The 16,205-nt window shown below is 35.5% G+C and overlaps 1 protein-coding gene across 1 annotated transcript in view; it reads left to right on the top strand.

Moving 5' to 3' along the window:
- Nucleotides 1–1,165: 1,165 nt before the first annotated feature.
- Nucleotides 1,166–16,205, top strand: part of LOC149804354 (serine/arginine-rich splicing factor 6-like) — a 30,823-nt gene continuing 15,783 nt past the window's right edge. The window contains exons 1-6 of the mRNA XM_089932237.1: nt 1,166–1,184; nt 10,998–11,123; nt 13,304–13,374; nt 14,693–14,728; nt 14,813–14,923; nt 15,869–15,938. Coding sequence (XP_089788363.1) covers nt 11,001–11,123; nt 13,304–13,374; nt 14,693–14,728; nt 14,813–14,923; nt 15,869–15,938 — 411 coding nt within the window. The 5' untranslated portion in view covers nt 1,166–1,184; nt 10,998–11,000. The remainder of the gene's footprint in view (nt 1,185–10,997; nt 11,124–13,303; nt 13,375–14,692; nt 14,729–14,812; nt 14,924–15,868; nt 15,939–16,205) is intronic.

Here is a 16,205-nt window from a genome sequence, read left to right as displayed (position 1 = left end):
TCCGTCTTCGCTCATTAAAGTTTAAGTGAGCGGAGCTTATTTAAAAAAAAAATGTTGATTCTGAAAACATTCGAACATTGATTATGAAAAATTGGTGTTGGCTAGTTTTCCAAAATTCTCTTACACACACGCACACAAACACGCACACCTGTTAAGATGCGCCACTTGGATGTACTTTCATGTCCTAGTATTCTAAAAATCTGTATGCATGTAAAATGGTACTTCAAGTACGTATTGGTCAACCATTACGCATGCGTATTTTGAACACTGCATGTAATTATACAGTAAAATCTATCCATGTAAACAAATTTCCGTGAAATGCATTTTTAAAAAAAATTGAAACTATGAAATGGGGGAGGGGGTATATTAACGTTTTTGGGGGGGCAGTTAAAGTTTAGCATTTCATCAAACTGCACAGTAGAATCTATTCAATCAAACTGATTTAGCTGGAATGAGTTTTTAAAAAGATATTATAAACGGGGGGTGGTATTTTAACAGGACCATGATTTTGATGAGAGAGAGAGAGATGTGTGTAATTTGAATCTTAATGCTTAAGTTAATTTATTTTGCTATTGTTTAAAGTTGGTAAAATAGTTCCAACGTACTTTTGGGGTGGGCACAGACACATGCCAACCCCCACCCCCAAGGTGTTTTTATGTGTTTGTGTTTTCCCCTAAGGTTCGTGTGTTTGTATTCTTTTATAAAAGAATTTATACCAAAAATGTATTTATCTCCAACGTACGAGCTAACATTTCTCATTATTAAATGTATTTCGACCCTTAAAAGAAATTCTTTGTCGACTATGCGAGAGCGCCACCTAGGGGCAGTTTAAAATAGGTTGTCATGTAGTGCGCATGTGTAAATATGCAGAGGAGGTGAAGAAAGAGATGCTCTTTGATTGCATAAATATATAGTCTTTTTTAGCACATGTAGTAGTTTTAACGCTACTAACAAGTGAAAAGGTTTCAGCAATTAATTATATCAACAACTATAGATAAACAACTTTTTTGCCCACATTGGCAAAACAATAGAACCTAATGCGCAACAAATTATTGACAGTGCGGGGTAGCTTTCTTCTATATCTTGGCAAGCCGGTTGGTTAAAACTGGTTGGAGGAGTATCAAGACAGAGTTGCAGCTTATGTATTTTATTCTTGATAAACATCACGAGACAAAACAGTGCAGGTATGAAATATATATTATGTACTACACTAAGGTGATTATTTTTTAAGATTGTATTTTTTTTCTTTCGTATTGTTGTGTTACACGTTTGGCATTTGATAAGCTGCTATCGTCCTGAACTGCAAATGCAAGCGCAGTTTATGTTCAACTGCCAACCCATCGTATTGTAAACGATTATGAAATATATATGAAGCTAAATGGTAATGAGACTGCTGAATTCGTGATGGAAGGTAATGATATGGGTTCAAAACTTTGAATTACAAATGTTAGTGTGTGTTTTGGGAGTTTTAAAAGCCCATTTGTTAACGTCACATGATGACAATAACCTTGACATTCGCCATTTTGTGGAATTGAAAAGGAATCGAGATGGGCGATTAAAACTTTAATGGTACTTTAGACTCGTACAGAATATGTGATGGGGAAAAAAAAGATCCCATTAAGGCAGTTTTAATATATGGAGGCTATTTAAATTGGTTATTCTTTACATACAAATTAGTAATAAATTGACGCTTGGGCAACAAGTTCTGACATGCTGTTCGGAAACAGAAGAAAAACAATTTACTGAAAGAAAAAGACCCACAGAATTCTCGAAAATTAACATTTTTTCCAATAGTACTGTAGTTTCGGTGTTTTTTTATCTTCTGAACTTCAAAATCTTTGTGGGGAAAATGGCATATATAGGAGTGTCGTTTTAGATGATTGTTAGGCATAGCACAGTTGTCCAGAAGTCTGGACAGTCCGGAACATTTCTGCACAGAGCCACAACATTTAGACCCATTGCTTCCACTTATAATTGATTGTTGTTAAGTGCTTCCGATGGTGGTGGTGGAAGGGTTAGCAGACTGACTGGTCCATCAGCTTGAAGTAACAACTGTTCAGAAGCATGGACAGGTACTAAATTCATTGTAATTCCTGGACATTTTCAGGGAAAATATGTAATGTTGGAAACTCTTATGGATTAGACTGATAAATCAGCCCTTCACCTGTGATGTTTTTCAGATATGGGGCTGATATTGTTTTTGTAATCATATCATTGTTTTTTATCATATAGGTGTTGTCTGATGTTGTAAAGCGCTTAGAGCTTCTAAAGATTAGGCGTTATACAAAGTCCTCATTATTATTATTATATTACCTGTTCATTAAACGCTGCATTAGATGGTTCCCAAAATGACGTCGTCAGCCGCCATATTTGTGGTCATTTGGCAGATTGACCATTGACTTTATATGGTGTTTGGAAGTTGAAATAACTTTATTGAATCTCATGATACTTTTATGAAAATTACACGAAGAGAATGCAAATGAGGCTTTTTGTTAGTACCAGTATTTGTGATTTTTAAGTTAACCTTACCTCAGTCATCCAGGTAAAATGGCAGAATATAGTCTGCTAGTGTCCTCATTGTGGAGCATCTATTATCTGCATTCAAATTTGGCAGCACACATTGAAGTACATTTTATACACTTACCGGTATTTCTCGTGGCTGTGCAGCTACCATTGGCTGTAGAGTTCTTTTGGTGACATGTACATTATATTTTGGAGCATGTTTGTTGACTTGTCAATCCACGTGGAATAGCACAACCATCTGTCCTGTGGCCATTTTGAATTTTGCACTTGATGTGGCTGTTACCAATTGCAGGTTTGTGTCTAAAGTCTACGCAGGTTTGCTCCGGAAAGATTTGCATGCAGGAAAATTGCATATTTTAATGAACAGGTCACATCGGACCCACGTCGTCCATCAGTATCAACGCAGATTTGGTGGGTTGATTTATTGGACTAATCTTGGCTGTGCAAATTTTGTTCTGGTTGGCCAACTGTCCTTGTTTCACCTTCCCAATCCAAGCACTTTTTTCCCTGATGCAGTGTTTCCCTTTACCCTCGGTTGTGCTTCAGGGACTCCCAACATATAAATTTGTGGGCCCCCCCCCCCTTTTTTTTTGATACCCAGATTTGCTTTTTACAGTCTGACACTCAATTTTAACACCTAGAGGATTTTTTTACTCTTGGTCTTTCACCCAAAGGGTATACACTGCTGATGGTATTAAAAAATCCCATTAGATACGTCTTTTTTTTTTTTTTAAAGGGCATTATAAGGATGCACATGTGGGTAGGTTCTTTGAGATAGTCACATTTACAAAGACTTAAAGGAGACCAGAAACCAATGGAAATATAGAATAATAATAAAAGTACTATAGCAGAAAACCTTATTCTGAAGTATCATCTGCGACCGTAATGCCAATATTGAAATATTGGCCTATCTTCTAGGAGCTGAATTTCCGTGACCTCGTATGCAAAATTTCCGCGCCTATTCGGTTACTTTCGGGATGTGACGTCATAGTAGCGACTCCAGCAGCACAAGTGGGAGTTGGCAGAGTAAAAGACAATACCGTTTTGCGTTGCTTACGGGTGTAATAGAACATTAAGAAAAGCCTGTGGACAACATTTTTTTTTTCTTTTCCGAAAGATAAAGGCATAATGAAAGAATGGATACATTATTACAAACGAGTTGATTTCAAAGCAACACCATACAGCACTATCTGCTCGTTACATTTCTCAAAGGACTGTAACGAGAGGGATTCTGAAAAAATGGCAGCTCAAGGATACGCAAATGCTAGGCCTAGACTAAAAGTTGGCGCTGTTCCAGACATAATGTTGAATATTTTAAATCCTGGGAAAAGTGTTAAACGTGCGAGTTACGAAAATAGGCAGAAGGCCGAGTAAGTGACCACAAAATGCAATAAGCAATTCACAGATCTTTTATCTACACCAGCAGTGCTAAAAATAAATCTGATAGCCCGACACCCTGGGCCCCTCTGGTTTTAGTTCCGGCCCATCCTGTATTCAAAGTGAGGTGCCCGTCAGGCTTGTCGAAACAAAAATTGTTTGCCTGAGGAAGCTTGGATCGCGCTGGTGAAATTAGTAAATGTATTTTCAAGATGTTGACATACATGCCTTAACACGGCACAATCTAAATCAAATCGCTACTGTCCAAGGTGAAATTTAGATTTGATTTTAATTAAATGGAGGCTTTGTCAAAAATAATATTCTAAACCTGTCGTGTTTCGAGAAAACACAATTTTCAGTAATCTTATAAAAATTACAAATTTAAAAAAAGAATCATTGTATACATGTAGTATGTATAAACGGTAATCTGTAATGATTGGAACTGATATAAAACTATTCCTTGGGCAGTTTAAATAGCAGCGATTAAAAGAAAAGATGTCAAAGTTTCACATTAAATGGCTGACAATAGAAACTGGGGGGGGGGGGGAACTATTGATCCAGCCCCCAACTCCTTGCCCCAATGTGCAAGCGCCCATGGGACGTACCTTTTCTCCATGTGATATGCCTTATTATTCCCCCAGGACAAGCCCATTTTGCATATTCTGGTCAGCTCTGGCTAAATTGCAAAATAGCTAAAGTTTTGATTTAAGTACGCAAACAATAAAGCCGGTGGGACTAATGAACATACTCCTTATCCTTGCATTGATCTTGTGAAAAGGACTGCCCTTCGGACATACTTCAAAGAAACCATGTTCGACAGTGTGTGTATGTGTAAGCACCAGCAATAAATTGCCAAAATAAACGATGCCTATTTTGTTGTTACTTACAATGCCATGGACTTCAGGTTTAAGTCTTAATGCATGTAACACACTGTTTGCTGAACAAAATATTTATTTAGAATTAGTTCTTAAAGGCCACATATACTGCATGGTATATTTTGTTTTATTCCTTGTAATTTAATCATGGTAATTAAACTTTACATATACGGTAGAGGAATGTCAGGTGTTAACTGGCCGAGTTTCTTTGGCGGAAATGGAGATGCGATTTTGTTTGCAGAGAAAATTTCACAGTGATCATTCATTTAAGCTAATTGGTGACAATTTTATTCTTTTAATTTTTTTATACTATAGTACTGTTGTAGTTGTGTAAAAACATCTGAAATTTACTTGAATAATGTTTAATTTTCAGGTTCTATTTACTGAAGAAGAAAAAAAAAAAAAACGGTTGTGTGATATTAATTATTTCGTCCAGTGCCGGATTTAGACGTGTGTGCGTGTGATTTGAATTTTAACGTAGTTTTAACAATTTTTCAGTTATATCACTTCGGTGTCTGCAGTGTGGCAGTTTAGACTGTGGATTGCATACGTTATATCTATTTATAAATGGTTTGGGGTTGGGTTTTTTTTCTTCTGACAAATGAAAATTGACAGACATAATGTAATAATCGGAACTTCGCTGCGAAAAATTTAGAGATATTACGAGATCGGGATGTAGATGAGGAAATACCCCCAAAATCGGGAGGTTTTTCTCCCGGCTGCGAAAAATTTAGAGATATTACGAGATCGGGATGTAGATGAGGAAATACCCCCAAAATCGGGAGGTTTTTCTCCCGGCTTGAGAGTTGACAGGTATGAACTGTCAGGGCTTGTGGAATTTCAGTCAGGCTTCAGTTTATTTAAGTCACCAGCCCGGGGCCTGTGCCTAAAAAAAATCTTTTAGCACTGACCAGTACAGTACATAAACTATTATATCAGACTGCAGATTCAAGTTTTGAATGTGCAACCCAAAATGGTCTCCTTCCGTCTGCCTCGCTCGCCAATGTTTATGTTTGTATTCGAGGACTGGCTAGTATGGCGTCACGGTACCACGTGATCTGTCAGCTCATTAAAGCTCGGAAAAACTCGGCAATTTACGGAATCGTGGTATCTTCCATGCAATAAAATCACTACCCGCTTACGATATTTAATTTATAAACATGACAGTCGAATTAAAATCTGTAGAGAATTACATACGTGGAAGGAAAATTTTGATTTCTAGTCTCCTTTAATATTGTACTGAGAAGATATTGATTTCATACAGGTAAAACTTGGTATAAGGTGGTTCAAGTTTCTTAGGTATGATAGTATATAATGCAGACTTGCCATTTCAGTAAATACCAGCATTCTGATAGGCCAAGAGCTCTTAACATTGCACTGAAGCATAAATGGCAGAAAGTAAAGTAAACATTTATGGGTAGGAAGTGTCAGAGGACACTGATTAAGACTGCAAACCAGTCTGGTAGATAGGGATAAAATGGTTCATTGATGTATCTGTACAAGAGGTGGAGAAAATGATACCGTATGCGAGTTATTTTATTATAGCAGTCATGAATAATTAATGCTCATTGGTGCAACTAAGAGATCTGAAAAATCTTTCTGTTGCCAGAATGCACGATTGTGTGAATTGTGCAAAATTTGCACTTTGGAGAACAGTGATGATGTTCAAGAGCAAGATGATAAAAATAAGTGTTGACACTGAAGCCTTTAATTACCTCCTACACTGTTGATATAATAGACAGGGAAGCTTGAGTGATATGCAAAGACTTGAGCAAGATATTAGAGAGGGCCAGTAAAAATAAAATAACAATATTAGTGGACTAGAGAAATTAAGTAAAATTCAATAACTGCATTCCTGAAAATCCAAGGAGGATGTGAAGTTTTACAAAGGAATACATCTGCTCAACATGTATTTACGTATGCTGGTAAATAACTAAACACTGACATGGTTATTTTTTTCTTGAATCCAAAAGTTGGATTTAGTTGGAATATCACCGTCCTGGTTGGCATATTCGACTAAAGGATCATAAATGTAAGTATAATTGTAATATTTAAAAATAACATGACATTAATTCTTACAAATTTTGAGCACTATTATATAGTACATAAAGTAATACAGTGTGACCCTGCTATTCACGTGCTCTGTTATAACACAAATTAGGATATAAGTCTTGGTGTGGCTCCCAAAATTTTATATACATGTATTTTTCTCGTGCACGGAAATAATTATTTTTTAAAAGTACAAAAAAAGTTTATTATAATTTTGGGGAAGAGATTGCCTATGAATAATACAATAATGTAAAATGTGTATTTTTGTATCACGTTTTTTAAATGATGGATTTTTAACCAGATTGTGGTAAGGAGATTGGGTTGTTTGAAAGATCTTGTTTGGGATTTTTTTTGGCACATAAATTCAGGGTTAAGCTCTGTTACAAGACAATATTCTAATTATTTGCATTTATTTGGTTTTATATATATATATATATATATATATATATATATATATATATATACTGCAATAGGAATTGTTACTTTCTATGAGATGCATCAGAAATATCGGAAACACTTAATTACGCGTATTTGGACGCCAATTTTTGATCTGGGACGCAGAAAATCGCTGAGATGGGAGTCCTCCATATGCATGTAATAGGTGTGCAGCAAAACTTCAAAGACTTGCCAGTCCTGCTTCAGCCACCTGCTTTGTGGGAAAATGTGTTGATCAATTAGCTGTGCTGATATTTACAATGACATAATTCAGTGACTAAAAGACCACTTGATGTACCATTAACCCTTGTCCGAGTAAGGTGGCAACTTTCAATTTCCTGCATTATATCCTTTGATGATAAAACATAAGTGTTTTAAGATCAGAATCGGTGATCTGGATATATATTAACTGCCTCTTGTACACTATTTCATCATAAAATTAGCTTGAAACTGTAAGTGAACCAGTAGGCCTAACGGGACGTACTGGTGGACTTCGCCAAGTCTGGGATGTACCTGTTTATTAGATTGTCTGTTTTCGTAAATCATCAGGCAGATATTTTCAGAAAAATAATACAAATCATTCAAAGCATAGCCAAAGTATTATTTTATTACAGATTTAACTTTAAAAGGAAATTTATGTCGGTCACTAACGTATGTTACAATGCTATGTTCTGGAAATCACGAGGTGCGCTTTAAGGTCTAAGCTGTTTTCCAACTTGACATGTATTTGCGAAAATATGGGGGTGGGGAAACAGCAAATCAGATACTATTTAACCATTACTACAATTACTACAAGGACATAGACAAATAAATCAACCATAAATTTGCAATCCTGTCAGTGGACTGTTGTAAAGAAGCTATATTAAAGTGAGTGATTACATTACTAAAACCTCTCCATCTAAAAATAGACGCATTCACGTCTGTGTTGATTCTGTAGGAAAGACTGACTGCAACTTTTGATGGTGGGACTTCTATTTTTACCAAAATGGGAGGCCTGGACTCCTAGTTTTAAAATCCTGGCAAGGCCTTTGTGCATATATATATATCCTTAGAATTCTTTAGAAAGGAAACAACTAATTTATGCTGTTCCCACTTGGCAACATAATGCAGCAAAATAAAGTTAGAATATTTATTCTGTTCATTGTAATGACTTGACTTGCCAATTTATAAGAATATAATCAAGCTTGTTTTGTGTGATACATTTTGTTGTTTTGTACATGATCATTTATTATGACTTCGATGTTTTTGGAGAGTCTTAAAAGAAAAACATTTAGATTTAGAAAATGCATCTTTTATAATCTAAAATGTTTTTTAATTCAACTGCTAGTGCTTTCACTCACTGTAGAACCGGCTGTTTCTTTGAAGTATGTCAAAGAGGCTTGGGTTTAATCTTTAGCTATTGTGCAGTTTGGGCAAGCTGACCAGAATATGAAATGGGGGCACGTTGGGAGGGGGAATAATGTACTCCACAGGGAGAAGCAGCAAGAATTTCATGTTAACTTGTGTACTTTCAACCAATCAACGTTTACTTCACACAGCTGTCACTTCACATAGATGTGACACTGGGGTTTCGAGTTCTACTGAACTATACACACATTAGCAACACTGAGGTAGTAAACTAGGGTTATCGACACTGCATATATGCATTAGTGTAGTTCAGGAGCTATTTACAGGTGACGGATGCGGCAGTCGTAGCTAAAGGGTTAAGCTTATGCAAGACTCGTTATACTTGTTCAGTTTTGTGTTATAAATTGTCTCATGTTGAATAAAGAGAAACAGTTTACTATATTTTGTATATTAAACAAAAAGGATTATTTTATACTGGATTAATTTTCAAGTTCTCAGTGTATTCCTTTTTTTTATAAATCTCAAATCATCAAATTGTCAAGGCAAAAATATAGGGGTTCTCTTGTCAGGCAGGATCCAGGTGATTTACCTGGCTACTTTTACTTTACACCCAACTGCTTAAAAAAAATAAAACCTGTGTCCCCGTTAATGGAGATCCATTAAGCCCCAGCCTACTTTGGCAACTTGCACTCCACTTCACTGAAAGGCCCTGCATATAAGTATGAATTTTTTTTGTTATGTCATATATCTAATTTCTACATTGTATCCAATTCAAACTGATCATCAGACATGAAATCAAAAGATTCATCAATATGAACAAAGCATATCCAGTTTTATCTACGGTGAATATCAGTCTTTCACTTTGTTTACTGGGGAGTCCTCATGCAACAGAACATGTATCCCCCAGGGGTGTGGAATTGGGGATTAAATACAAAATGTGGGGTCAAAAATGTACTGACAAATTATTTCAGCTTGAAATAGTATATTGCAACTGGCACAACATTCTCTCTCTCTTTCTCTCTCTCTCTCTCTCTCTCTCTCTCTCTCTCTCTCTCTGTCTCAATACAAATAAACCAACACAACACAATGCATTGTCCTTTCAAAGAATAATTTTATTAGTTCATTGTTCTTTAGTAAAGTCGTACTTTTAAGTCTCCGTATAATCTTTTTGTAGCAATATTATAGACCAACACATTACTTATAAGCCATTACAAAAAGACATCTTTTTAACCAGATAGCAGTTAAGTTGCTGCCTGTCATAAAATATGTACTATCGTTTCGTTGTACTAAGTCCTAAAACAGATTTCTCCAAAAATCAGAGGTTGATGATTCATCTTCTCTTTATTATTTTTATTTCATTGCAGCAAAGTTAAAACCAACAAAAACTGCAATGACCATCTGACTTTGTTATCCAGATAACACATTTGTCTCTGCAAGTTTACCAATTTCTTTGTTGTGAATGTCTTGTGTGATAATGTGTGATAATGTGTTCTCCAGATACCTTGTGGCAAACAAGGGCAGATTTTTTAAATTCTTAAGCCCGTTGCGAAAGGATTATTCACATTTGCAGTCGATGAAATCATACAGTCAGAAGTCACATCGGTAATCATAATGGATGGGCTTTATTCCAGTCAAGGGAATTATGTTCTCCATTTTTCATTCAAGTTAGATCCACAGTTACTCTTTTGTGTTCTGCTTCTTTCACTTTCTTGGCTAATGATTCTTAGTACAAGCTGTTTTAATCTTGAGATCACATTTTAGTGTAACAAGCATTGAGGCTAAACATCTGGATGACATCTTGCTGAGCTCCTTGCTTTAAAAGAAGCCACACTTTCACTTATATGCTGATATTTGAACAATTGATCATCATGTCCTAATTGATTCTTAACTTTATGAATGGTTTTACCATTGAAGCAAGTCATTTGGCCAAAATACATGGTGTAATGTCCAAGGAGGGCACATTACCTTCAAGTTTGTTGAAGAAAAAATTGAATGTAGTATATACTGCTGTGTTGCTTGAAGATGCAATGAAAAAAGTCTTCTTTTTTTTTTTTTCTTTCTCTTTTAGTGTCTTTGCTAAATTATGACATGGGTGCAACATTTTTGACCGATGAGGTATAAACAGTTGTCATGCAAATGTAGATCACTGGCACATATATAAATTTATAATTCAACGATACACACAGTGGGAAACTGTCCTTGGTGAATCGAGGCATTTATGCTCCTGCCAAATCAAAGTGCATCATAATTAGGCACAGGTTGGAATTTCCACGAGTCTGAAATGGGACCCATTTCAACTCCAAGCCTAAGCCTGAAGGTATGCAATTCTTGGGAATCCTGCAACAAAGAATATTTTCAATATTTGATTTTTTTTTTTTTTTCTCTTTACAGGAGATGGGTACCAGGGTTTACATAGGACGTTTGTCATACCAGGCAAGGGAGAAAGATGTTGAACACTTCTTCAAAGGCTGTGGAAGAATACGTGATGTTATGCTTAAAAATGGATATGGGTTTGTTGTAAGTGGTTTCTTGATTTGAACATTGTATATTGTCAGATGTTGTCTATATTCTTGTACTAACTACTAATCAACATGGATTCAGCCTGTTTGTGACCAAACATTTAACTGCAGATCCAGGTAAGTAGCAAAAATAAAAGCAAGTTTTTCATAGTTTTCTGTAATTATGTAATGTAATATAGATTGTTCTTTTTATGCTCAGATTATGCCTTTTGTTCTTTTTATGCTCAGATTATGCGATTTTGTCACTTAAATTGGTAATAATTATACTTGTACCTCTCTTGGGGGTTGTGTGAACCTACAGCAGAGCAATTCAGGTTCACATTTAATACAATTTCCTTTTGATTGGGTACCTGGGTAATCGGTTGTTAGTATCGGAGGGTACTTTGTAGAAGTTAACGAAAATTTTGACATCTATCCAAAATATTTAAATACTCTATATAATCCATAACAATCACAATTTAGGAGCTCTGCTTGAAGAAGGCATGGATCATTGTCTGTTGCTTCTCACATCATTCTTTAACTAATGTAGCTTGTGTTAATGACTCCATTTCCATGACCATGTAATTAGTGCTTAAAGTTGACTCTTGTATGGTCCAAGACTTCCAGTTAGCCTATTATCAGTCCTAATCTGTGTGGACGCGTGTCAGGTGTTTGAAACATTCGCTCATTTGCAGTTTCCCAATCATTTTCTCATAGAATAGACTAACTACTACAGCACCTGTTATCCATAATTAATCTATTCCAGCTTGTGTCAGGACTTTAGCAGTTTAAATATATTTCCAAGTTCGGTTTTATGGGATATTTTAAGCGTAAAATTGACATTTTTGATCAAAAATCGTTCATGGTTGAGGGGTTCAGTTTCTTGGGAAATCTGATATTAAAGAAGGAAACTTTCTTCACTAAAATAAGTTCAATCTTGAGATTTGTGTATCCTGGGATTCAGTTTTGAGGGGTTTCGCTGTATTATTCAAATCTTCCACCCCTTTAACGTAAGTGTTCTTGTTCCAAATAGAGTTAATATTTGCAGGATGGTTTCCTGTGAACATGTAAATGATGTGAAGCTTGAAAATAAAACTGGTTAAGAGGAATTGGGGTCGGGGGTTACATGTGTGTGACAATGACCAAAACTGCTACAGTTCAGTCCAGAAACTTGTTTCAGTGGTTATGTATGTCAGACCTGCCAACCCTTACGATTTTGCTGCAAGTCTTACGAAAATTACCCTTAAAATATGGACTTGTGACACACTAGCAAAAACTACGGAAAAATTATCATTGCCAAAAAAATCCAGATAATTGGTTCATGTTTTATTTGGGTCTGGGTTTCATCTTAGGATTAGTGAAATTAGTCAGGGAACCATACTACCTTTACAGCAGCACTCCAGATGCTTTAAACTGCACCTATTTGTTTATGCAAAGTGTCTGCATGATCAAACTGTTGAATTATAGAATTTTTAAAAATGGTTTCCAGAAAGTGATGCATGTTTAAGATGAAAGGGAAATAAGCTTCTGGAAAAATGTTAATAATCAACTCAAAAGAATGAAGAATATTCATATTCTTGTGAATATAAACTGGAAAGGACACAATCACGTTTATTGGATATCACATGCCAATTTGAATATTCTCGTGGCATCAGATATGATTGTCATCGTAATGTGAAATGGAAAAGAATTTCCAAGAATTATGTCTAGTTGAGAGATAGCAACAAGCCATTCAGCTGCATAGGGTTTGGAACTAGAGTTTGTACAGTTTTGAATTCTTGTTTTACCCTTGGGGAAAAAAGAGCTAGGGTTGGCACCAAAAAACGGAAACAGATGAGATCAGCTTGGTCCTAAATGGAAATGATGCCAATCTGATAATATGGCCACTATACAGGAATTAAAAAGAAGAAATGTCCCAGGAATTCAGTTTGGCTTGTAGCACATTATTTTCTTCAAGGAACTCCTGTTTTATTAACCTTTTAGGGTGGGAGCTGGAGGATAAACTGGAAAAGACAGATGGACATGATTGTTATACTCTGATGTAATAATATTGTTTGTTTGTCATAAACACTTTTACTGTTGGGAAGGTATAGCACTTCTGTTGCAATTCTTTAACCATTGCTATCTTTTCTTGATAAGTTATTGGATCATTTTCTGCAAATGTAGGTATTAAAATGTAATATTGATATATTTTTGCAGGAGTTTGAGGACAGCAGAGATGCTGATGATGCAGTGTACGAGTTGAATGGAAAAGAACTCTGTGGTGAAAGGTGAGACAATTTCTGGAATATTTGTACATGGTTTCTTTGTGATGAAGCACTCTGAAATGTGGATGGTTCATATATATATAGGTGTTGTCATGTTCATGCTTAAATGCAAAAAGCTTGTAGTAGCCTCTTCATTTAAGAACAGTAATTAATTGATATTGAATATTTGTTGGATTCTGACTGTTTCATATGATCTCAGTTTGCATTTTTGATTATTCATTGATCTTTCTCTTTTCGGATTGAAATGCATTTTCATGATGCAGTTTATTTTTTGACAGTTTGGATATATGTATTCATCCAATAAAGATTTCAGACCCGTTTTATCATTTTCTTACAACATTGTGAAGTCTCTTTCATAAATTTATACCTTTTATATACCCTGTACTGTTATCATTTTTAGCACTACTAGTCATAGAGCAGAACAGCTTTTGACATATTCTGATAGACATCATCCATCAGTTGGAAACATTTGTTATTGCTACTCTTAAACTACTTTGAGAATTTCTGTGAAAATTTGCACATACTTGCATCCTTTGGTCTACTTGGTCCCAAGTGAAAAAGCCTTATTGAAAATCTTAATTCTTGAAATTCCTGAACAGAAATTTATTTAGTTTGTATCTAGGCTTAAATTGAAAGCCATTTTGATGTAGTTTTAATCATTTGAGTTGCTCTGTTGTCTAGTTGGTCTTAATGACACTGGTGCAAATTGACCCTCTGGATGGCCAAACCAACATTGGGTTTTCACCAAAAGACATTATGAAAATTAGTTTGTCCTAATCAAATTTGTGACACTTGTACATCCAATAATGTGCGCACAACAGCCATCTTGAAAATCTTGTCACTGCTCCCTTGATTGGATGGTCATATTGACATGGTTTTAACAGATTAATAATGATTTATACTCGGTTCTAAATGATAATTGTACCAAACTAACAGAGTAGGATGTTTACAGAATTCTCATCCAATGTCTGCCATGTCACCCATCTTGAAGTCTTGTTGCCACTCCTGAGTGGAAAGTTTTCATTGTTTTTTTTGTCATAAGACTTTTGTGATGTCTGTTTGGTCCTAAATTAAAATGTTTCCACTTACACTTCCAATATGACAAGGTGGTCATCTTGAAAATCTGGCTATAGCTACTTCTTCCGAATGGTTGATCAGTTCGACATTATAAATCCAATGTGGCCATCTTGAAAATCTTTTCATCATTCAAGACTATCAGTGTGGCTTCAGCGCTAAGTAATAAACATGTGACATTATGCTTCGGTGGCCATATTCTATATTTTAGTTTTTCCTTACCTAGGTTATCTTTGGATTTTTGCAGAGTTATGCTTGAACATGCACATGGTCCATCACACGGGCTGGGATAGTGGTTAGTTGCTCAAGGCGACCCACTAGGCTAGACAAGTAAGCCTGGTTCTACTCTGGCATTATGTTATTTCAGAGTACTTCTTGAGCATGCGAGGGGAGCTCCAAGAAGTAATGAGAGGCGAGGAGGAGGTGGGTACCGTGGCTCATTCCCACCTCCAAGGCGACGTGCTCGAGGCAATGACAAGTAAGATACAATTTTCTTTTGTGCAGTGGAATTGTTGGCCACTTTGTCAATATATAATTTATTAAATTCGGTTTTTGATTATGTAAAAGATCCCAGTACAGGAGATCATTATTACAGTAAAAGTTGCCTAATCAAACCTCTAATAAACTGGATATTCATGGATTGCATTTGCAAAGTTTCAGTCCATGTTTACCTTTGCTGTGATGGATTTGACACAACTTGACATGGTTCTTAACGATCATTGAAGGTCTTTGACAGTTTGGGAAAAATTAGATAGCATTTTCAAGGCCTTGGAAGTTTGGGAAAATCGAGCAGATTACCCTGAGGTGTTTAAAAGTTGGTGCAAATTGAAATAAACCTAAACATTTTAATTTCTTTCCATAACCATGAATAAAATTGTCCAAGGTTGTTAGGACATAAAAGACAAAACTTTTTCTTTCCATAGGGCAGGATTCAGTGGGTATGTATTTTAGAAAATTATAGTTTGAATTTTATCATTATACAGTATTGTAGTATTTTGCATTCATTGTTTTCTCATAAAACATAACATGTGTCCAGATGTTAGCGAAAATAGGTCTTGGAAATCTGTGTTTGTGGTCTTTGAAAGTTTGGGAAAAGTATTTGAATTTATCATTCAGAAATATGTATGAACCCTGCCAGATTTGACCCTTTTTTTTTTCTTCCATTTTTTTTGTCTCCTTCAGCAGATTGCAGGTTCTATTTCATTATTGTTTGTGAGACCCAGAGACAAGTTTCTGTCCTTTGGGATATAAGACTGAGGTTTCTGTTATATTTTAATACATCTGACAAATTGAATGCATTTCCAGATTGGGATATTTTTGTTGTGTAGATGATTAAAATGCCACAACTTTGTAAATTAAACACTTATTACGAGTCGTAATTCAGCAATAGTTATAGGGCTGATTTCATATGTTTGCCTTTTAGATATGGACCACCCGCTAGAACAGAATACCGACTGATTGTGGAAGACTTGTCATCCAGAGCTAGTTGGCAGGTATATATATATGCTTGTACATATGAAAATTTAAATCATTTAAAATTACTGTTCCTGTCGACAACTAATAATTTCAGTAGATGCAAAGAAAATATTTTAAATTAAAATTTTTGAGGCTTTATAGGTTTAGCAGTATTCTGATGTCTATTTTTTAACCCCAGACAAATTATCTTTTCATTGTGGTATATAATATTTTTATCTAGAATCATCTAATATTTGCCAGGGATTCAGCTCTGACGGAACAGACCCCCTCAAACCCATTAAGTC

The sequence above is a fragment of the Sinohyriopsis cumingii genome, chromosome 2 (assembly GCF_028554795.1).
Source record: "Sinohyriopsis cumingii isolate HCF-2022 chromosome 2, ASM2855479v2, whole genome shotgun sequence".
NCBI classification, from domain to species: Eukaryota; Metazoa; Mollusca; class Bivalvia; order Unionida; family Unionidae; genus Sinohyriopsis; species Sinohyriopsis cumingii.
This window is presented reverse-complemented; position numbering and strand designations above follow the sequence as displayed.